Here is a 19,911-nt window from a genome sequence, read left to right as displayed (position 1 = left end):
AGATCAAGATGAGCTCTGGAGTATCAGTATTAGACGATCTGTGAGGCAATATGTTGATGGTCTGCACGCGCTCCTATTGGCCAATTCCATGTAGACATCTCGTATTACGCTATTACCTATCGGGTCTAGTGCAATAGACCTCTTCAGCTTCGGAATTGACGGCCATACTCATCAGCTCACTTTTGTCCGCAAAAGAGGATTATTTCTTGTCGCTAGCCAGCACCATGGCATCCTCTCTTTCGTCAGTACCCCAATACATGGGCAGAGCGACTCGTCTGGCTTCCACCTCCTCTTTCTCTCTCAGACGCCAACTCATTTCTCAACCACTCTTGCGCTCCCGATCGACAATAGCCACGCCTAGACAAAATCATTCCAATGGCTTCCTCACCTCAAGACCTTTTTCGACAACCTTCGAACGACCTGCAAACAAGTCGATGGCACAGCTGAAATCCCGTTCGCGAACTGGCCCGTTCTCGTGGAAAGCGGCTCTATTATTCATCATCACGGGCGCAGGAATGATTATTTATTTCCGGGTCGAAAAGGCTCGGTTGGAGAGGAAAAGAATTACAGAAATGAGCAAAGGGGTTGGGAAACCTAAAGTCGGAGGTCCGTTTGTCTTGAAAGACTTGGATGGCAAGGAATTTACTGCGGAGGATTTAAAGGGGAAATATAGCTTTGTATGATCTCCAACGTTGATGTTGACGGGAAAAGAGGGACTTGCTAATGCCGATGATTTTGAAATAGGTTTACTTTGGTTTCACGCACTGCCCGGATATCTGCCCCGATGAGCTCGATAAGATGGCCGCCATCATCGACAAAGTCAAAGAAGCTTCCAATGGCGCCGAAGTCATGCGCCCCGTTTTCATAACCTGCGACCCATTCAGAGACACACCTGAAGTGTTGCGCAAATACCTAGCCGAATTCCATCCCGAAATTATCGGTTTGACTGGCACCTACCAGCAGGTGAAACAAGTCTGCAAAGCGTACCGAGTGTACTTCAGCACGCCAGAGAACGTGAAAGCAGGAGAAGACTATTTGGTTGACCACAGCATCTATTTCTATCTGATGGACCCGGAAGGAGATTTCATTGAATGCGTTGGCAGACAGGATACGCCGGAGAGTGCGACGAGGTTGATTATGGAGCATGTGAATGATTGGAAGAGGGAAGGAAAACCGTTGGATACGACTCGGTAGGGTATCGGTGGAAAGCCGATGATACCTTGCACCCCCAACGTATTGTACAATCTCATGTATTCTAGAAACATGTACTGCGTCACATCTCATCATAATACCTCCTCTCTAGCAAGTGTTCGCTTAGTTTCCGTATTTGGTAGATCATCCGAAGCTGGCAATCGGCCTATCCATAACGAGCACCCCTCGATTGCGATTCTGAAGAAAAGCCCCCTTCAGAGAGATATTCAACAACAGCCGACGAGATAAGACCTACCTCAACTCTCACCCATCCTTCTCCCCTCCGCGTCCCGATCCTTGTTCGCCCTCCACTCGCCCTCCTCGGGTCTCTGCCCAACAAACTCCTCCCTCTTCCACACCTCCAGTCGCAGCTTACACGTTTCCAACACCTGCTCACCAGCCCTCCACGCCGGTCCTCTATGTGCTGCACTCACAGCAATCGCAATACTCGCCTCGCCGATAGGCACAACGCCGAGCCTATGCGCAATACTAATGCCAATCAAATTGTATTCCGTTTTCGCGTCTTGAGCGATCTGCGTCAGCGTTTTCAAGGCCAGTGGTGCGTACGAGGTGTAGCTTAATTGGGAGACCGCGCGGCTCTCGAATGTGTCGCGCGTGGTGCCGAGGAAAAGTACATTGGCGCCAGCGGACGGCGAGGAGACTTGATGCAGGATTTGATTCGGGTCGAGCGAGGAATAGGTCAGTTCGAGGTAGATGTTTTCGGAGGCGAGGTGTGCGGTGCGTGGGTAGGTCGAGGGGTTGAGATGCGATGGCGTGTTTTCAGCTGGTTGGGACTGGGGTGTTGTGCTGTTATCGGTGGGTGTAGATGAGGACATGCTGTAAATATTGGTTAATATGCTAATGGGATGTAGTTTGAAAAGAGAAATATTAGAGTTTGTGACGCAGTTCAGAAGATTAAGGAAGGGATGAGGGGTAGAGCCTGATAAGCAGTCTGATAAGGGAGTGGAGATGGATTTGTTTTCATGCTTTGAAGGGATTCTTTTCTATAGGAAATATGAATATGAGCAATCACTGTGTACAAATAGGCTAGGAATATTCACAGCAGCGTCGAAAACGTCAAAACAACGCAGACAAACTCACGAGCCTGCTACCGGTACTTGTTCTGTATGCATTCTCATCATCCAATCGTCCTCTTCGTCTGGTAGTGATGGAGCCTCAGGATCCATCATGCATTGATCAATTCTCATGATCTGCTTCCCTGTTTCTCTAGCCATCTGGATCACGTCTTTGAAATACTGGACTGTCGACCAGCTGAGATAGTGCATCACGACTATATCTCCCCCTCTATCGATATCCCTGCGGAAGGCTTCAAGTTGCCTCTCCTCCTCATCTGTGTCTGCCCATAGCCAATCTTCAATGTCCACGCTCCAGTTGACGATATATGGGTTATGAATGAAGGCTGCGAGCCGCTGCCTGGTACGCGCCCCGACAGTGCCATATGGTGGGCGGAAATATCGTGCTAGGATTTGTAGTCAGTAGGGCTATTTTTTTGCGTCATATCAAACCCACAATGTATTCCGAGAAGGTCCTTAATCGCGTAGTATCCATCTCTTATCTGGTAGTCGATATCGCTAACCCTCCTGAGGCCTTCCATCCTACACAGAATCAATATCAGTATCAGCCTGGAATCAATGCATGGATCGACTCACTTAGGATGAGAGTATGAATGCAGTGCAACCTGATGACCTCGTTGTAGCATCTCCGCATAGACATTTGTGAGGTTTGTGCTCTCATCCAGCAAACCTTTTCCAACAACAAAAAACGTAACTTTAATATTCTCATCGTCGAGAATCCTCATCACTTCCTGGGCCAACTGCGGATCACCATCATCAATCCCAAACGCAAAAGAATCGGGCCGTTTGCAGGTGAGAACCATTGTGCCTGTTGGCAACTTGCGAGCAATCCTGACGTGCTCAGGTATGTCGTCTACGATTTCCACACTGCGGAGAACAACCTCCTCACGCGTGTAAAATCCATGAAAAGCTATTGAAGACACGCGAGAAAAGTCGATATAGAAATGTGATAAAGGGATATAAATTTCCCCATGCGATGCGTAGCGAGATGCTTCGACGCTATCGAAGGTGCCTGGATACGGTGCCCGGTGCGAATCGCAATCGCCATTATGCTGGTAGAGCGAGATCGAAAACTTTTTGCTCCCTGAGAAAGAGAGGTGAAGATACATATCGTTATAATCCGTCAAGTCGACGCATGAGTCTGATAGCTGGGTGTGATAGTTGTTGTCTGGATCTGATGGAAATAGCCGTACAAAGGAGTCGTCTTGCTCATCGTAATCGTATTCAACCATGAGGTTCTCGCCTGGTCCATGCCAGTAGCCCAGGTCGTTGACTGGGCTATCATGGAATGTGTCGATGTGCAGCTCATTTTGGTGGATGCGACTGGGCATCATCCCTCGAGCAATCGCGACGAACAGAAAAATGGTCAACTTGACCACAGATGAAGGAGAACCCATCGTGACAGCACTGGGTAAAAATATCTGCCAGTGAATGTGAGGAGATAAGAGAATTTTGGGCAGCAGATGTTGCAAGGTTTTAAGGAAACGGTTGTCTTGCATTGAGGGAAGCTACGGCTACTGCTAAACTACTACACCTGCCTTGCCTGATGCCCCAACTTCCATCGCTGACAGTCGGTTGATCCTCGTCGAGACAAAATCATCATGAAACCTTTCGGAAAATTGCTAGACGATTTCTAAATCCTCCAACTTCCACCAGGCTACTATCGAAGAGTGTTCCATAGCATATTCGAACATGTGCCCATCATTCCTACCAGACTAAAATGCTGATTCACGCAAAGTCACACAGCCAGATCGACGTAAATCTGACATTTACCAGTCGAATCCGTTATCAGCTTGAGAAGGCTCAGCAGAGGCAGAAGATTCGAATGGCTCCGGTTCGTGTTTTGGCTCCTGTTCACCATTTTCTCCTTCACCGTCAGTATCGTCCGAGTGCCAATCAGGACTTCCACCCTCTGGTTTGTATTCCTCGAGAAAGTCAGGGACTTCCTGTCCTGCCTCAATCAGAAGCTTGACCAAGGCAGGGGCGATGTCACTGTTCCTCTCATTGTACAAAGAAGTCGCAAAGCCTTCATTACCAATGCGAGCAGTACGGCCTATTTGGATTGGTTAGCATGGTTTCACCCCTTACCGTATTGCAAGCCTAATTCATACCAATGCGATGAACGTATTCATCAATACCACCGTGGTCAGCACTGGGAAGATCATAGTTGATGACGTGCATGACAAGCTTCACATCCAAACCGCGGGCTGAAACACCGGTTGCAACCAAAATCGGTGCTTGGCCCTTACGAAAAGCACGCCTGAGATAAAAAAAATTAGAGAATGACTGTTACAAGGATATACACCTACTCACATGGCATCTTCACGTTCGCGCTGAGTACGTTCACTGTGGATGGAGGTACTGGGCAGACCCTTGTTGTACAGATAATCATCCACTAGATCGGCCTCGTTCTTGGTATTGACGAAAATCAAGGTCCGAGCTGGAGGCATAGACAGAAGCAAGTCGTAAAGGCACTGTTTTTTCATGTCGGGGGTTACGAATACAACCTTATTCTTGTGCTTAGCTCTAGTCTCTCGACTCTCAGGTAATTGTACTTACTCGCTGCTGGATATTTACGTGGGTACTTCCAACACGCCCAACACGGATACGAACGTGATCAGCAGAGAGAAACTTACGAGCGAGCTGACGACAGTACTTGTTAAAAGTAGCCGAGAACATCATGTAGCGATGATCCGCGTGTTCATTTGCATCTGTGTATGATAGTAAGTATCCTTACAGGATCTAGAAACTTTAGGAGATGCTTACCAGCACCAGCGAGAAGTTGGGAAAACTCAGCCTCCCAATCCGAATGGAGGAGCTCATCAGCCTCGTCGATGATAGTGTATCTAGAAAGTGATTAGCCTTGAGATTAAACTGATTCGATTTCGGTCCAGTATTATAACGGGTGTGCCAAATTATGTTTTCCTACCTAACACGATTCAAGGACAGAACATGTGGTCGGCCCATGAAGTCGATCAAACGACCCGGAGTTCCGATGAGAATGTCGCACCCTTTTTGAAGTTCTTCCTGCTGGTTTCTGACAGGGCCACCGCCATACACAACACAAGGTCGGAGCATAGAACGATAACAGAGACGACGGGCCTCATCAAAGATTTGATAAGCAAGCTCACGAGTAGGCACGATGACAAGGACTAGCGGCTCAGCACGAACGGTATTGCCTTCCAAAGCGAACCCCGGCGCAGCAATGTTAGGACGAGGCGCCGCCAGCTTCTTTGCCTTTCCCATGAGTTTGGATAGGACTGGAATGAAAAAAGCTGCAGTCTTTCCCGACCCTATGGTTCTGGTCAAAATTGCACCTTCATAGTCACGGATCTAATGTTACTTACCGGTCTGAGCCACAGCAATGAGATCATGCCCAGTGAGAACAGCTGGGATGGCATAGGCCTGGATTGGAGTTGGCACTCTGTATCCACAGAGACGGACGTTCGCTTGCATCGCAGGATGAAGGCCGGCATCTTCAAAGCTAGTGATGGGTGCGGGACGCTGAGAAGATTCCGCGGTAACTTGGATGTTCTTGATGCTGTGACTTGGTTAGACCTTTGCTCCAACGTCTCCCGCCCGCGAAAGAATGCAACTTTATCAGTGATCTATCGATCAATCACCAAGGAAATAAAGACTCGGCCATCGAAGCATATTGGTTTGGGAGAGGTGTCTGACTTACTTTTCGAATTTGACACCCACACGGTTGATAAAAGCACTACGGAACAGCTGTGCCTCCAGACTTTTATCCTCGGGGCCAACATCGCCATACTCCTCTTTCCACTCGTAACGAGAAGCGCTGGAGGCCCACCCTATATCGTCAGAGGACTCAACGTCTTCAGTAGCTTCGCCATCCTCGCCAGACTTCGCAGCAGGACCGCCGTATTTGGCATAATCATATTTCTCTGGTTCATTCCAACCCTTTTCACGAGCCAAGGCTGCGGCTGCAGGGTCGATGCGACTCTTGCGCTCGTCCGTGGAAGGAAGAGCAGCAGCGAGCTCCTCGGTATCGAAGGTGTCCATTGTGAAGACTTAGACCACGAAAGAGGTGCGTCTAATAAGCCATATCCACATGGGGATGGGAAAATCAGAGAGGGGACGGACAAACTTGAGAATGTACGAGATGCACAGAGAGGAGAGGGCAAAGGCAGTAAAGAAAAGAGAAAAAAGAGGATGAGAAAAAAGGCTGAACAAACGCACAGGAAACAAACACAGGCAGGTGGGCCAATCAAAGCTGCGGCTGCAGGGGGCTGGGAGCAACTGCTGCGTTTGCACTGGTAAACAACACCCACCTAGCATCGTCGAAGAGTATGAATGTGCTGAAATGATATCATACTATCCTTGTACAAACTAAAGAAGGAATATATAGCAACTTACCTCAAGAGCACGGATTTCCCGAACTCGGCTAGATGGAGGGAGGATGAGGTTGAAGACGGGGGTGAGGATAGGAGAAGAAGAAGAGAGGGTGTGAGAGAGAAATCAGATTCCTTATAAGGACACAAAGACTACGGCTGCCCAATGATGCGATGGTAAAGAGACCGCCTTGCCTGCCAGTTATGCCCCCGCCATACAGTCCTGAGGCCCCAACGGAGCTCTCAATATGTTGAACGGGTTAAAGACCTAGACATGTGTAAAGCTACATATTAATTGATGTGGTAGGCAATAAAAGATATAAATATGATAATAAATCTAGAAACATATACACGGACTCTAGTAAACTAATCGATGTAGTCCATTAAACCTACTCCTCGAAGTCATGACTAGCTAGTCGTACCGTTGTATTCCCTAGTTTGATTCGAGATACCAGTTGACCATACCGCCCTTTCAATACGTATATTTGAACGTTTGACGCTTTTGAGCTGTCCCACAAGGAATCATTGACGCATTTACTGCAGCAAAAAATGAAGACATCTGTGTATGGTAGATCTAGCTGTTCTTTACTGAGTGTCGGGGTGGTTGTCAAAACATTGATATTTTGAAGAAGAGCATGCGCCCAAGGAATAAATTTGTAAATTCAAATGCTCTATATCAATGATATATTCTTAACCTCAACGCCTAAGATTACACATTAACGTTTAATACGAATTGATATCAATTGATATCGTTACATACATTAAGATTTAAAACTCTGGATATCAGTCTAGCAGATATATATTTTCATTGCTTGGTTATAGAGGCTAAACTATATGTGCAGGTTGACAGAATCTACGGGGCCGCCGAACTAGTTGACCATAACGAATTGGCCGATTCCAGGAACACCATCCAGGACAACATACACAACATACGGCCCAGGAGGTGCAATACTGCTAGACGGTGGCATGGTCACATTCACTACTTGGTATTTGGAACCGGGGAAAAATTTATCAAAGTCCAGAAAAAGTAATCGCTGGCTCATGTGTAGTGAGTGAGTCACGAACCCGCCGTGGTAGAGAGCAATCTTCAACGACTGTGCGCTCTCTGTGCCGGTGAAGCCGACAATGAAATGGCTACCGTTTGCTGTGAGATTCTTTTGAGATATCCAAATATCCTGCGGTCGTCTTAAAGCTCTGTCGCCAGAAAGGTAAGGTGGTGTAAAAATCTCGACTCGAAATTCAGTCGGATACGCAGTAGCTAGTTCGCTGGGGTCGGATTCCAGGAGTGGTTGCTCGACGGGGTTAGAGCCAGCTACCATTATAGTGCCATCCAGAAGCAGCAGAGCTACTGAATGATACATCCGAGGTATTTTGGATGTACCTGCAATTGTCCACCTAGAGCCCCGAGGCTGGTCAGGGTCGTAAAGCAGAGCATCAAAGCACGGCTTCTTGGCAGTCCCAAAACCTTGGGCACCCTGTCGAGCACCGTTCAACCAAACCACCTTTCCATCGGGGATCAGTACTCCCTCGACCATTATTCTCTCTTCTAACATACGCTCTATCTCCCATACAGGGTCTGCGGACAGTGGCTGGATTCGCCCACAAGTCGGATCCGCAGGGCTCTCTGGATCGTCGTATTCTCCGCCTCCACAAATCATGACTTCGGGGACCCAATCCTTATTATTAGCCAATGGTAGCAGCACGCTCCCCCCTGTATTGGGATATGTTCGGTAAGCCCCAGGTAGATCTGGCAGTGACTGAACAGTTGCTTGTCTCTGGGCATCGTATATTTCTGCTGAGCGAGACACGAAGATAAAAATATTTCCATCTTTGAGCAAATGCAGGAAAGGATACATGTAATAGGGTTGATTTCTCTCCAGAATTGATAAGCCAATGCTGTGGGTTATTGACACGCCAATCTCGTTTAGAATTTCAAAAGTTGGATTGTTATTGTCGCCGTTCATTGGATCCAAGCCATTCAGACTGCCGGATACCACCAAGAGGGTCTTGTTGTGCATTATTTGCACACTGGAGTACCAGCGAGCAGAAGATAATAAGTGGCCAGGTTCATCCCAACCGTCACGGTGATTACCATGTTGGAAGTAACGTATTCCGCGAAAACCGTTGCCAACACTTGAATCAATCTCTGCAAGGGGCTCATTACCGCCCACTGATATAACACGGCCATCAGCAAGAAACGAGCCACCAGAGCAAAATGCGTTCGTCTTGTAAGACAGTGGACGTGGCGTATTGGTGGTAAAATTGAATTCGGCGGAGTAGGCGTACCGACCGGTCCCCAACGTCAGTTGAGTGTAGTTTTCGACCTTATCTAGGAAGACAGCATTTCCATCCGGCATCAACGCTGCAGCCATTACCGGGACTCCCGACTGACCGACGACACGAAACTTCCCTTCTGGATATGGTCGCGGTGCGTATCTGCTGGTGGTGGGAGCATCGAGGGTATTGTTTTCATTGCTGGCTCGGTGCTGGGTTAGATTCGGGTGAAGGTTGGACTTGGAGTCGCCGTAATGTAGCGATACTTGAGGGTTACCGACTGGAATCGATTGTGCATAGTGAATTAAGAAAGATAGCAGTAGAAAAAGAGGGTGCAGCATGGCTTCCAAGCCGCAGTGGAAAGCTACGGCTGCGTATATTGATAAACAAGATAGGGATAAGAACAGGGCTGTCTCAACTTGGTCAGAGATCAGGAGTCAGGTAGCAGTGCAATCTGCGGCTTGCACTCTGATTCGTGTTTTCATGGCAGAAAGCAGCTCTGCTTGCAGCAAAACAGCCTGTCCGACATGGTTGGAAACAACTGGGTAGAGGGAAGGAGCCCGTTTGCGCGCCTCACCACCTGCCTCCTGCCGTCCGCCCACAGCTGCACACGCTTTGCTTTGACCTTCCATATTTCACAAGTTGGTAAAATTAATTGCGTGGTTGGTGTTGTGCCGTACAAATCGTGGGATCGGGTTTCCTTCTGCGCAATTCTTCGCTGAGAGTTGTTTCGCAAACAGCGATACCGGCCCGACATTTCTCAATGACGCCAACACTTGGAATATCTATCCATCCGATTGCATTGCAGAGCGACAGAATGGCTTGCAGGATGGACTACTGAACTACCAGGCCTCTCCCAGCCTCTCTAGATGCATGTCATTAGATGGGGCTTAGATGCATGGATTCTGCAGCTATGATTGGCCGAGTGGCTTTAGCTGTTGGCCCAGGAATAGAAATACATCGTCACCTAACTATTGGCTAGTTGGCAAACGTCGAGACTCGGCTCAGCCCGGTCCTATTGCTGGATAGCTGTGTTTAAAACAAAGGTTGATATTGATAAGGTGACAATTCAATATCGACATGAATATGGAGAATCAGAAGCTTCCATTTCTGCTCGAAGACATGCAGATCAGTTCACATAGGATCAGAGCGGAAGATATTCACACCATGCGGCTGGAATATTGGAAAGCTGTGACTGGCGATCCGCGCTGTGTTGTGTTGGCTCTAAGGAAAGCCGCTAATTCAACCAACGCATGGACCTACTTCATTCATAAAAATAGATCGCATTTTATCTACTAAAGTGTTTCCTCTACAATATCCCATCTGATGGAAATCACCCAGTTGAAGAGACGTTCGGAAACATTCTCAGCTGATACTAAAGCGGGACATACACAAGACTGACTTCGATCGCTTCTAAGCGACTACGGGGGAGGATGTTTGATCGACAGGAACACACAGACGGACTACAAGATGTGCGTTTAGAATTGCTACCAGGGGAAAACCTAGACGCATATGATTCCTCTTCGACACACAAACATAAAGACCATGTATCGACACAGACTCACCCGATTTCCACCTTGCGTGACTCCAACCCAAATTCAGCGCCATACGAATATCTACAAAACGTCAAGGAAACTAGAGCACCAAGCGATGCACACACAACAGCCTGGGAGTTACTATCCGAGTGGTATATCTGGGAAGTACTGGCTGTAATCGTATCGGCAGGTACCCTGGTTGCAATGCTCGCCATTCTTGGCGCATTCAATAAAAAACCGCAACCCGGGTGGAAGCTCATGTCACTAAACTCCCTCATTTCCTGGCTGAGCACCATTTCGAAAGGGTGCATTTTATTTGCGATCAACGAGACGCTGGGTCAGCTAAAATGGGTGTGGTTTACGCAAAAGACACGGCCAGTGCCGAATCTCCGAAGCTTTGATACAGCTAGTAGAGGGTTCTGGGGGAGCGCTCAGTTGATTTGGGAACTAAGAGGCCGGTAAGTTGTCATTTTTACAAATCAGCTTGTAAAAACGCTGCGTGACAACGATTTTTTAACTGGTTCCAGGCATTTCGCTGCCCTTGGGGGCCTTGCTGTTATTTTGGCGCTGGCTTTGGATCCTTTTGCTCAAAATCTAGTCCGCTACTACGAGCAAATGGTAGTGGATCCCTCTCAAACAGCTTTGCTAGCAAATACTACAATATACAAAACCAGAGGACCATACATGAACGGGGGCCGTAAGTCAACCACAGTCGAGACTAAGACCTTGACTCAACTAATAGACCTGTATAGTTTTATATGTGGACCCAGTGCTGAAAGCAAACGTGTATAATTCACTATTTAATACTGACAAGCAGGTGCCATGGTCTGTAGCTCAATATACCTGCAGCTCGAACAACTGCACCTGGGGCCCTGTGGCATCCCTAGAGTACCGTGCCTTGTGCGCCAACGTGACAGACAGCCTTAATATAACGGCCAAAGAACTAACATCAGGAGGTTATCAAGGAGCAGTGAATATTTCACTCGGTCTCCCAAACAGTACCATAGGAGCTTGGTTCCTGCTCAATATGACTGTCGGCGTGGCGGTCACCACTTCGCCAGTCCATCCGCAAAATGCCTTGGTGTACAAAAATGGGACGACAGTGATTCAGTACATTGCACCGTATGGGATCACAAGCTTAGAAGGTGATAAGTTTGCAATACCGGGATTCACCACATCCACTTCTTGGTTGGCAACGGAATGCTCCTTGGAGCCAATGGTTCGGAGCTTTAATGCGTCTGTGAACAACAGTGCGTACAGTGAGACGACAATAGCAACTTGGTCAAACCAAGACACTCAAGTGGTTAACGGCACCTCAGTACGGGCCTTACAGCCACCATGGGGTTCTGAAATGGGCACTCAACCAAACCAGACGTTCCAGATATATAGTGAGTCTCTAGCATCGATTAACGAATTCCTCACCGAGCTCTTCACTGGAAATGCGTATGGAGATAATACAGGGATGGGGAGGCTTCTATTTCGCACCGATAGTAGTCAAATTTATGCCGCCTTGGATGTTATCCAGACCCTCACTATGGGCAATATCACTGGCTGTGGATTCGAAGCAGCGGAAAAGCTGTCTTGCAGTATGAACAACGTTGCGGCAGCAATTTCAAAGACACTACGCGATTCTGAGTTTATCTCTGCAGACTCAAATCCGAGCCAGGCAAACATGACCTCTGGGCATGCAATGTCTCTCGTCACTCACGTTACCGTGCGTTGGGAATGGATTGTATTGTCGATTCTTGTGTGGCTTTTGGGGACTATCATGCTGATTGGGACAATCTGGAAGACTCGGCAAGAACATGCGCCCAAATGGAAGAATGACCCCTTGCCCCTGCTTTTCCTTTACCAGGCTGAGCAAAAGGGATTGCTAGCTGAACAAGACGTTTTCAAGCACCCGCATGGGCTAAAGTTTCGACTCCATGGAAATAGTAACGTGACAGACGAAGGGGGTGGGAATGCAGTGAAGAGTCGCACTTATACGTTCAATGCGTGAGACAGCAGACCACTACCAGAAAATGTGTCTGGGATGAGAAAGAGTGAGCGCTTCATTATAACATTTAAAGATGTACATGTATAAACGACGTGGGATGTGACAATGAATTCTGTAGATAAGATCCACCGGCAACCAATACCTGGCTGCACTAGATCAATTGATATGAGATTATTACAATGCTGGACCGCTGCCAACATGGAATATTGAATGCGCAATATTAATAATCACGAGAAATAAGCTGGTGCCTGGATGTGCAATTTGCCTGCTGTTTGCGACGACTGAAAATGGACGAGGCCGTCAGATTCCTCGGGCCGATCAAGTAACCCGAGCAATCTTCCCCCACCATGCCACTACTAATTACTCAACAGTTGAATTATCACTCCTATTAATTTCTAGTGCTAGACTGCTAGTAGTGCTGAGAAGCCAGAGCTGCTCACCAACTGCTGCTGGCTACTCCACCCTAGGCATCGCTCCCACCGGCCAGAAGGAGATATACGCCGTAAGCCTGGGCACGACTGCGGTATCAGCGCTGCGAAACACAAGAACAGGAAAAACCAAGGGAGGAGGGATTCTTCCCGTCATGATCCGGCCACAATTGGCACCATTATTATCGCATTGGCGCTTTTTCTTTTGAATCTTTCTCTTCTCTCTTGCTCGGCCCTTCGCAGCCTGTCGCCTCCATGTCGCCTCTCCAGAATCCAACAGACGCTGAGGCTGACCCTGCCCGCCCGAGCCTAGAAGCGGCCATCATCAACCCGGGTACTGTCAAAATCAACGTGCAAGGCGCTTACATCGTGGACGACCAGCCCCAAACGCCAGAAAGTGCGACCGATGGCGACGGCGTGCATTACGAGCGGAAGGATATCCGACTTCCTCATCATACAAGTGTGGTGAGCCATGTGGCTGTTGATGTGAGTCTCGTGCCTTTTTTTCTTTTTCGTGTTCAATATTCCCCGCAATTGCATTCCAGTTCCCCGCAGAACAATGCACCACTACAAAAGAAAAAGGAAGTGGCTGACGAGGCTTTGGTACGCAACAGATTGGCGGCTCGTTGGCAAAGTTGGTATATTTTACAAGAGAATTGGAGTCGCCGCAGGAAGGCGGCCGTCTCAATTTTATCAATTTCGAGACGGAGCGCATTGACCGGTGCATCGAGTTTATTAAGCAGCTGAAAGAGGACCACGAGCGACTCAATGGCTCCGCACCAGGCGAGCTGTGCGTTATTGCGACCGGAGGGGGAGCTTATAAATATTACGACAAGCTGAAGGCGACACTCAATGTCGACATTATGCGGGAGGAGGAGATGGACTGTCTTATAACTGGTAATATCGTGTTTTGTCATGTCACTTCTAAGCTTGCGACTAACATTGCTTTCGGTTCATTAGGCCTTGACTTTTTCATAAACGAGATACCGAACGAAGTATTCAGCTACAGTGAAACGGAGCCCATGAAATTCACAGAACCCCGTGCAGGCGCATATCCTTACTTACTCGTGAATATCGGGTCTGGAGTGTCAATGATTAAGGTGTCTGGACCTAATCAATTCCTGCGCGTCGGTGGAACACATCTCGGTGGAGGAACCTTTTGGGGCATATTGGCACTTTTGACCGGGGCCACCACGTTCGACGATATGCTCGCAATGGCGGACCGTGGAGATAACAGCGGTGTCGACATGCTGGTCGGCGACATATATGGCATGGATTACACAAAAATCGGTCTCAAGAGCACCGCGATTGCGAGTACATTCGGCAAAGTTTTCAAGATGAAGCGAGCTGCGGAGCGTCAGGCCGAAGATGGACGAAACCTTAGCGAGGACCATGAAAATACGTCGTCTGTGCAATTCAGTCATGAAGACATGAGTCGTAGCCTTCTTTTTGCCATCAGGTAGGTTTTCTCGTAGCAAACCTTTTAAGAGCCACAACAAGCTAAATCGGAACCAGTAACAACATTGGTCAAATCGCGTACCTACAGTCAGAAAAGCATCAACTTCAGCATATTTACTTCGGCGGCTCGTTTATTCGCGGGCATCGTCAAACTATGAATACTCTTTCCTATGCTATCAAATTCTGGTCCAAGGGCGAGAAGCAAGCCTACTTCCTTCGACACGAGGGCTACCTCGGCGCAGTTGGCGCCTTTCTCAAACGACAGCCACAGAACTGGGGCCGACGGAACAGTATCGAAGACCCTGCGCCTTTCAAACAAGTTCAGGAGGATCTGCGCCAAGAGCTCCAACAAAAACAGCAGCAATCCAGCCAGGCTCAACTGCAAAGCTCCTCATGATAAGAAGCGAAAACAACGATATAGAAAGCGAAGAACACGGTAAATCTCAGACCTGAATATTGCTCATTTTTCTGCCATTTTCCGCTGAATCTTGAGTTCAGACTGAGTGGATGAAGCGGTCTAGACCATGAACACTTCTCTTCAGATTATATGATACCCAATTTGTCCGATGCCGATAGAGGTTTAAGAGTCGGGCTGTTGATGGAGTCATGAATATTTTACATTGTATAATTTAACTTCCACTGGGTCGGTGCATTTGTGTTTTGACTGGCCGCGTATGATATTAGACATGCCATTTTGGAATTATAGACGATCTTTCTGTTTTACCTCTATTTTTTTACGCCATTCAAAGGTCCTTGAACACCAATTGCAATGTGAAAACTGGAAGTGGAAACCGTACAGCCTATTTTAAATCTAATCCTACCAATTGATGTACATGTACATGCGGCGGAGGATATTGCAATCCTGCTAAATGAGAGCTGTTCGAGACTTGTTTGATGTGTTTGCATTTAGGAGAATGTTTCATTTGTTTGCATCAGCCCGCACGCTTTGGCACGTGATCCCCTTTTTGGGGATTGTCTTGGCAGCGAGTATACTCCTGGACAAACACTCAACTACTTGTCATGGGCGATTTATAACGTCGCCCGAGGCCTGATGGCCCCTCAACCGCAGTCGCCGCCTCCGATTCCACCCCCAGTCCCTGTCGAGACTCATCCCAACAGGGCCGGAGGGTTGAAGCCGCCGTTGCCAAACCGTGTCCCACCCGATCCAACACGACTTGCTCCAGAACATGCATATTACTCTCATTCACAGCCACGATTGTGGCACGATGATTCCGCCAGTTTAAGACCGATTAGCGGTGCTATTTCCACCCCGGCTGCTGTTGCTGCTCTAAGGCCACCGCCTGCAGTACCTGGCACGGCGCCTAGAAAGTCCGACGGCCGCAAGCTCAGAGATGGACGGCGAAAGAAGCGCAAAGGGGCGTGGAAGAAACTTCTTTGGGTTCGACAATCTTGTATGGAACTCTTTCCTGGGTCTTCCGGTTTTCTGGGGTAGAAAAATTGCTAATCAGTTCTAGATCCGGATAATTATACCGACGCAGAAACTTTCCTCGATCACCTCCAACGAAATCCACGTCTGCGGCCGTACGACTTCTGGCCGCTTGTTGCCGACTCTACAGTCATAGTTCAACATGTGTGCTCTGTCGCAATTTTCGTCTGTTGTTTTGTGGGGATTGTTCACGATAGAGTGAGCCCGGTGTCCGTGGTCGGCTGGGGTAGTATAGGCACCGTATTAGGCTGGGTTCTGTGGGATTCTTGGGTTTGGAAAGAACAACGCGAAGCCTTGCAAATAGCAACACAGCTTTCCGAGAGTGGTGAGGCTGACGACGGGTCGAGTGCAAGTTCTACAAGCTCACATCACCCACCATCAGCGGGATCTCAATCTAACGGGAACGCTGGCAATGTTCATGGTCTAGGTCTCAATATCCCCCGGTCAAGCTCAGAAATTCGTCTGCGACGCCGAAGCACGGAGATGAGCGCATCGTCCTTGCAAAATGGTAATCCAAATTCCCCTATTCTACAACCCACGAACATATTATATCCATTCAATGAAGACGGCAAATCATTGTTGTCAACGCGGAATCGACAGCGCCTTGCAACGGTCAAATCCGCCGCTCTAATATATTGCGCTTTGCTCGGCCTCAGCCCAATTTTGAAATCCCTCACAAAGTCCACTGCAAGTGATTCTATCTGGGCTATGAGTTGCTGGTTGATGATAATCAATATTTTCTCCTTCGACTATGGCAGCGGGGAGGGGGGAGCAGATGTCACCAAATTCCCTGCTTCCTTATCCACAAATGCGGCATTGATGGCGTCAACGGTGCTCGCCTCGCGTCTTCCTTCGACCACGCATGTGTTCAGTTTAACCCTCTTTTCCATCGAGGTATTCGGGCTCTTTCCTGTTTTTCGACGTCATTTGCGGCAGGTGTCCTGGACTGGCCATCTCATCCTAACTTTTGGGTTGGTTCTCGTCGCTGGTGCGGGCGTTGGAATAACGGTTCGAGGTGGATGGGCCGCTGCTATAGTAGGGTCAATCATGGGCAGCATTCTCACAGCATTAGCAATGGGGTCTTGCAGCTGGTGGCTTATTAGCCTTCAGAAGTATAAAAATGTTGTTATAGGACCGTGGGACCCAGCTAGGCCAATAATCCGAAGAAATTGGGATTAGCATTGGCGTCGATATAATTTAAATAATATTTTTCATGATTCATTGACACGTTCTCTAATAAAGCGAATGAGAACGAATTCCTTTGTAGTCAATACAAATTCGACAGTTAGAAGATCGTATCCAATTTAACCTCTCATATCGATAGCAATATATGCAAGGGTCGAGTAGTCACGACTGTACATAGCCAGCTAATATCGTTCAATCAACCACTGCTTCCTTTCACCCTCCTCCATCGCCGCCAACTTTTGGTTTTCTGCTCTTTTCACAGCACAATATCTTTCTACGAATCTGGGACCCATTATCCTACGCAAATCTTTATCGGCCTCCAACGCAGCAAGGCTCTGCTCCAATGTCTTCGGGATCTGCTGTACAATACCTAACATCTCGCGTTCCTCGGTCGACAATGTTGCAGCGTCAACAGGGCAGTCCGCGTGCATCAGCGGTGTTTCATTAGCTATGCCAATCAGACCAGCGGCAAGAAGCGCGGCCATGGCAAAATACATATTTGCCAAACCATCAATAGATTTGAGCTCCCAGTGCCCCGCTTCGATCTTGCGGATCGGCGTTTCACGGTTCTGAGATCCCCATGTTACCCATTCACTTCCTGCCCATACACCAGAGGCAACTCGGGAGTAGCTGATTTCTTGCGATAAGGAAAAAGCGGTTATCGACGGGAAGTGTTCTAGGACTCCGGCTAGAAAGGGCTCTTCGTGGGAAGTTGGGGAGATGGAGAAATGCGCGTGAGACGCTGTCCCTGCTGCAAACGGATAAGGGCGCGGATAGAGAGTAGCGCGTAGACCGTGTTTTTCAGCAACGTGCTGCACGGTTTGACGGGCTTTGAGAAGGGTGTCGACTGCGGCGAGTGGTGAAGCTGGAGGGAGGATGAACTCGAATTGTCCGGGGGCCGATTCGGCGTGGAATTGCTCAAGATGGATGTCTATGCTGGCTAGAGTAGTGACGATTTCCTCGAGAATAGAAAGCGCGTTTTGACGAATGTCAGTGGTCATGTTGGACCAGGAATGTGTCTTGGTCAATGGCTTCCACTCGCCACCATCTTGGTCTGATTTACGCAGGAAAACAACTTCGATTTCGAATCCGAGTGTTACTTGAATTGGCTTTAATGCAGTGACGACTCTGTGAAGAGTTGTTCGCGGACAGCCTTCTAGATCTTTACCATTCTCATCTTTCCAAAATGTCATCACCGTAGCGCTGTTAGAGTTCAGAGCGGCATTGCGAGTGAATGTTGAGAGGTCTGGTCTCATGTAGAATTGCCCAGTGGTAGCTCCACCAGGGGCTAAAAGGTCATCTTGCAACATGTGTAGAACTGCCAAAGTAATGCCGATCCTTCGTTGATTCTTGACGATTTTGACGAATTCTCGAAGTGGGAACATGCGTACGCGAACGGTGGCTGTATAGTCGACCCATTGAACCCAGACAACCAGGTTTGGGTTATGAGTCACCAGTGTATCGAGATCTAGCGTTGCCTCTGATTCTGTGGATCTCGTGGCTAGTTGAAGCATGTCTTTGTCTTTGGGTGGCGGTAAGTTGAGGTTATACAACACGTTTGAGTTATTGAATAAAATGTCCTTTGTCGTTTGTTTAGCTTGCTCAAGAGTAAGGCTACCCTTTTGTACATAGTCCACCAAAACCTGAATATACAACGTTAGACGGGCTTTTATCCTTGGAATATAGTGGAGCGAAAGGTCCTAGCTTACCGTTTCCAATGCATCTCTGAATTGTTTATTTGACAGCCAAAATGTCTCGGGATGGAAATGTCCATCCGTACTCCATAGTAAACGGATCGTTGGCGTCAGATCAAAGCTCTGTCGCAAAATTGATTCCTCGGCATCCCTACTAACCATAGGGAATACCTCGCCAAGATCGAGGTATACATTGGGATATACCGAAGCAAGGTAACCGGCCTCTCTGGTGTATGGGTAGGAAGAGTGAAGTAGTACAAAATCAATCTTCTTATATTGGGTAATAAGAGGCTGCAAATATGCAGGATTGGCGCGCACCAAGTCTAGATCTGAGTCTCCCAGGCCAGTATGGAATTGTATAGGCTTCGTTTTGGCATCACTCCATTCCGCGGCTTCTTGAATGACGTCTAGCGTTAGCGTCACCACATAGTCATTGAACGCCTTATCGGCAATTCTAAATGGTGCTCCTTTACGGACAATTCGCTGGAATGACTTCTCGACCGCAGCAAGATAGTCGGCTGCATGGGGAGCTGTAGGAGCTGGTGTCACTGCAACGTCCAATCCAGTTCGGTAACAGACAACCGATTTGAAGCCAACCACTTCCGGGTCCTTGATGTCTCGCCGGATGCGCTGCTTCAAGAATTGTACAAATCGGGTGAGCGTGGGCCGAACACTTGAGGTCTGCTCTGCTACAGACAAGTCGTCCAGGACCTTCGATGCGACAGTCTCAATACGCACGATGCGCTTTGTCTTGGACGCTGTGAAATGGTCATGCCATTTGTAGTCTTCAATGTCGGAGTCGGTAATCAAATCATCCAGCAAGAGTGCATGCGTGCCCTCGAGACACTTTTTCACAAAGCCTTTGTAATCTCTAGTCACCCACTCTTCTCGGGCAGCCTTGATAGCCTCCCAAGAGGGTTCACACGAAAACAACGTTGCGAGTTGTTTGACTGCGATATGATGAGGCAGTGTTTGCTGGGATTGCCGCAGAGCTTCGCCATGCGCTTCAGAAGTTACGGATTCAAGAGGGTAGCTCTTGTAATTGAGCACATGTTGAGCGGACAGAATATTGTGGGCGTGATTATCGATGAGAGGATGCGACTGGATCAGCGCGCGCAGGCCGTCAACATTTTCTCCGTGCTGGGCCATTGTCCTTGTTAATTTTTATAGCTGTCTTTCTCTTTTTACATAGAGAGAAGAGTTGCATTCAGCTAAAGAAATGCAACTGTCTGCCGCTGGCGCGAGGTGGTAAACAGT

At 48.2% G+C, this 19,911-nt stretch overlaps 8 protein-coding genes across 8 annotated transcripts; 4 read left to right on the top strand and 4 right to left on the bottom strand.

Annotated features, from left to right (window-relative positions):
* Positions 1–224: 224 nt before the first annotated feature.
* BGW36DRAFT_400982 (putative mitochondrial metallochaperone Sco1) lies at positions 225–1,194 on the top strand (the record flags this gene model as incomplete). The annotated part of the gene is made up of 2 exons (XM_046218694.1): positions 225–677; positions 745–1,194. 2 exons carry the CDS (start codon positions 225–227, stop codon positions 1,192–1,194), a joined length of 903 nt encoding a protein of 300 aa, XP_046066736.1.
* A 208-nt stretch (positions 1,195–1,402) lies between these two features.
* BGW36DRAFT_439694 (putative polysaccharide deacetylase) lies at positions 1,403–3,682 on the bottom strand (the record flags this gene model as incomplete). Its single annotated transcript, XM_046221511.1, has 4 exons — positions 1,403–2,195; positions 2,304–2,671; positions 2,722–2,807; positions 2,862–3,682. The coding sequence occupies 4 exons, from the start codon at positions 3,680–3,682 to the stop codon at positions 1,449–1,451; spliced, it is 2,022 nt and encodes a 673-aa protein (XP_046066735.1). The 3' UTR covers positions 1,403–1,448.
* BGW36DRAFT_465452 (putative DEAD/DEAH box RNA helicase) lies at positions 3,673–6,690 on the bottom strand. Its single transcript, XM_046222295.1, has 9 exons — positions 6,663–6,690; positions 5,968–6,339; positions 5,633–5,826; positions 5,215–5,578; positions 5,052–5,131; positions 4,845–4,996; positions 4,599–4,792; positions 4,397–4,545; positions 3,673–4,338 (listed from the first exon to the last, which is right to left on the bottom strand). The coding sequence occupies exons 2-9, from the start codon at positions 6,306–6,308 to the stop codon at positions 4,055–4,057; spliced, it is 1,758 nt and encodes a 585-aa protein (XP_046066734.1). The 5' UTR covers positions 6,309–6,339; positions 6,663–6,690; the 3' UTR covers positions 3,673–4,054.
* Positions 6,691–7,506: 816 nt separating this feature from the next.
* Positions 7,507–9,009, bottom strand: BGW36DRAFT_400979 (glyoxal oxidase N-terminus-domain-containing protein; the record flags this gene model as incomplete). Its single annotated transcript, XM_046218693.1, has 1 exon — positions 7,507–9,009. One exon carries the CDS (start codon positions 9,007–9,009, stop codon positions 7,507–7,509), a length of 1,503 nt encoding a protein of 500 aa, XP_046066733.1.
* A 1,335-nt stretch (positions 9,010–10,344) lies between these two features.
* BGW36DRAFT_364108 (uncharacterized protein) lies at positions 10,345–12,445 on the top strand (the record flags this gene model as incomplete). Its single annotated transcript, XM_046214527.1, has 3 exons — positions 10,345–10,904; positions 10,974–11,143; positions 11,199–12,445. 3 exons carry the CDS (start codon positions 10,345–10,347, stop codon positions 12,443–12,445), a joined length of 1,977 nt encoding a protein of 658 aa, XP_046066732.1.
* Positions 12,446–13,125: 680 nt separating this feature from the next.
* BGW36DRAFT_306607 (putative pantothenate kinase) lies at positions 13,126–14,725 on the top strand (the record flags this gene model as incomplete). Its single annotated transcript, XM_046212166.1, has 4 exons — positions 13,126–13,356; positions 13,485–13,767; positions 13,831–14,329; positions 14,386–14,725. 4 exons carry the CDS (start codon positions 13,126–13,128, stop codon positions 14,723–14,725), a joined length of 1,353 nt encoding a protein of 450 aa, XP_046066731.1.
* Positions 14,726–15,193: 468 nt separating this feature from the next.
* Positions 15,194–17,065, top strand: BGW36DRAFT_56983 (phosphatidylinositol:UDP-GlcNAc transferase PIG-C). Its single transcript, XM_046222429.1, has 2 exons — positions 15,194–15,740; positions 15,804–17,065. The coding sequence occupies exons 1-2, from the start codon at positions 15,380–15,382 to the stop codon at positions 16,952–16,954; spliced, it is 1,512 nt and encodes a 503-aa protein (XP_046066730.1). The 5' UTR covers positions 15,194–15,379; the 3' UTR covers positions 16,955–17,065.
* Positions 17,066–17,142: 77 nt separating this feature from the next.
* Positions 17,143–19,803, bottom strand: BGW36DRAFT_306713 (extracellular developmental signal biosynthesis protein FluG; the record flags this gene model as incomplete). The annotated part of the gene is made up of 2 exons (XM_046212174.1): positions 17,143–18,603; positions 18,670–19,803. 2 exons carry the CDS (start codon positions 19,801–19,803, stop codon positions 17,143–17,145), a joined length of 2,595 nt encoding a protein of 864 aa, XP_046066729.1.
* Positions 19,804–19,911: the final 108 nt, after the last annotated feature.

The sequence above is a fragment of the Talaromyces proteolyticus genome (genome assembly GCF_021365285.1).
Source record: "Talaromyces proteolyticus strain PMI_201 chromosome Unknown BGW36scaffold_13, whole genome shotgun sequence".
In the NCBI taxonomy this organism is placed as follows: domain Eukaryota; kingdom Fungi; phylum Ascomycota; class Eurotiomycetes; order Eurotiales; family Trichocomaceae; genus Talaromyces; species Talaromyces proteolyticus.
This window is presented reverse-complemented; position numbering and strand designations above follow the sequence as displayed.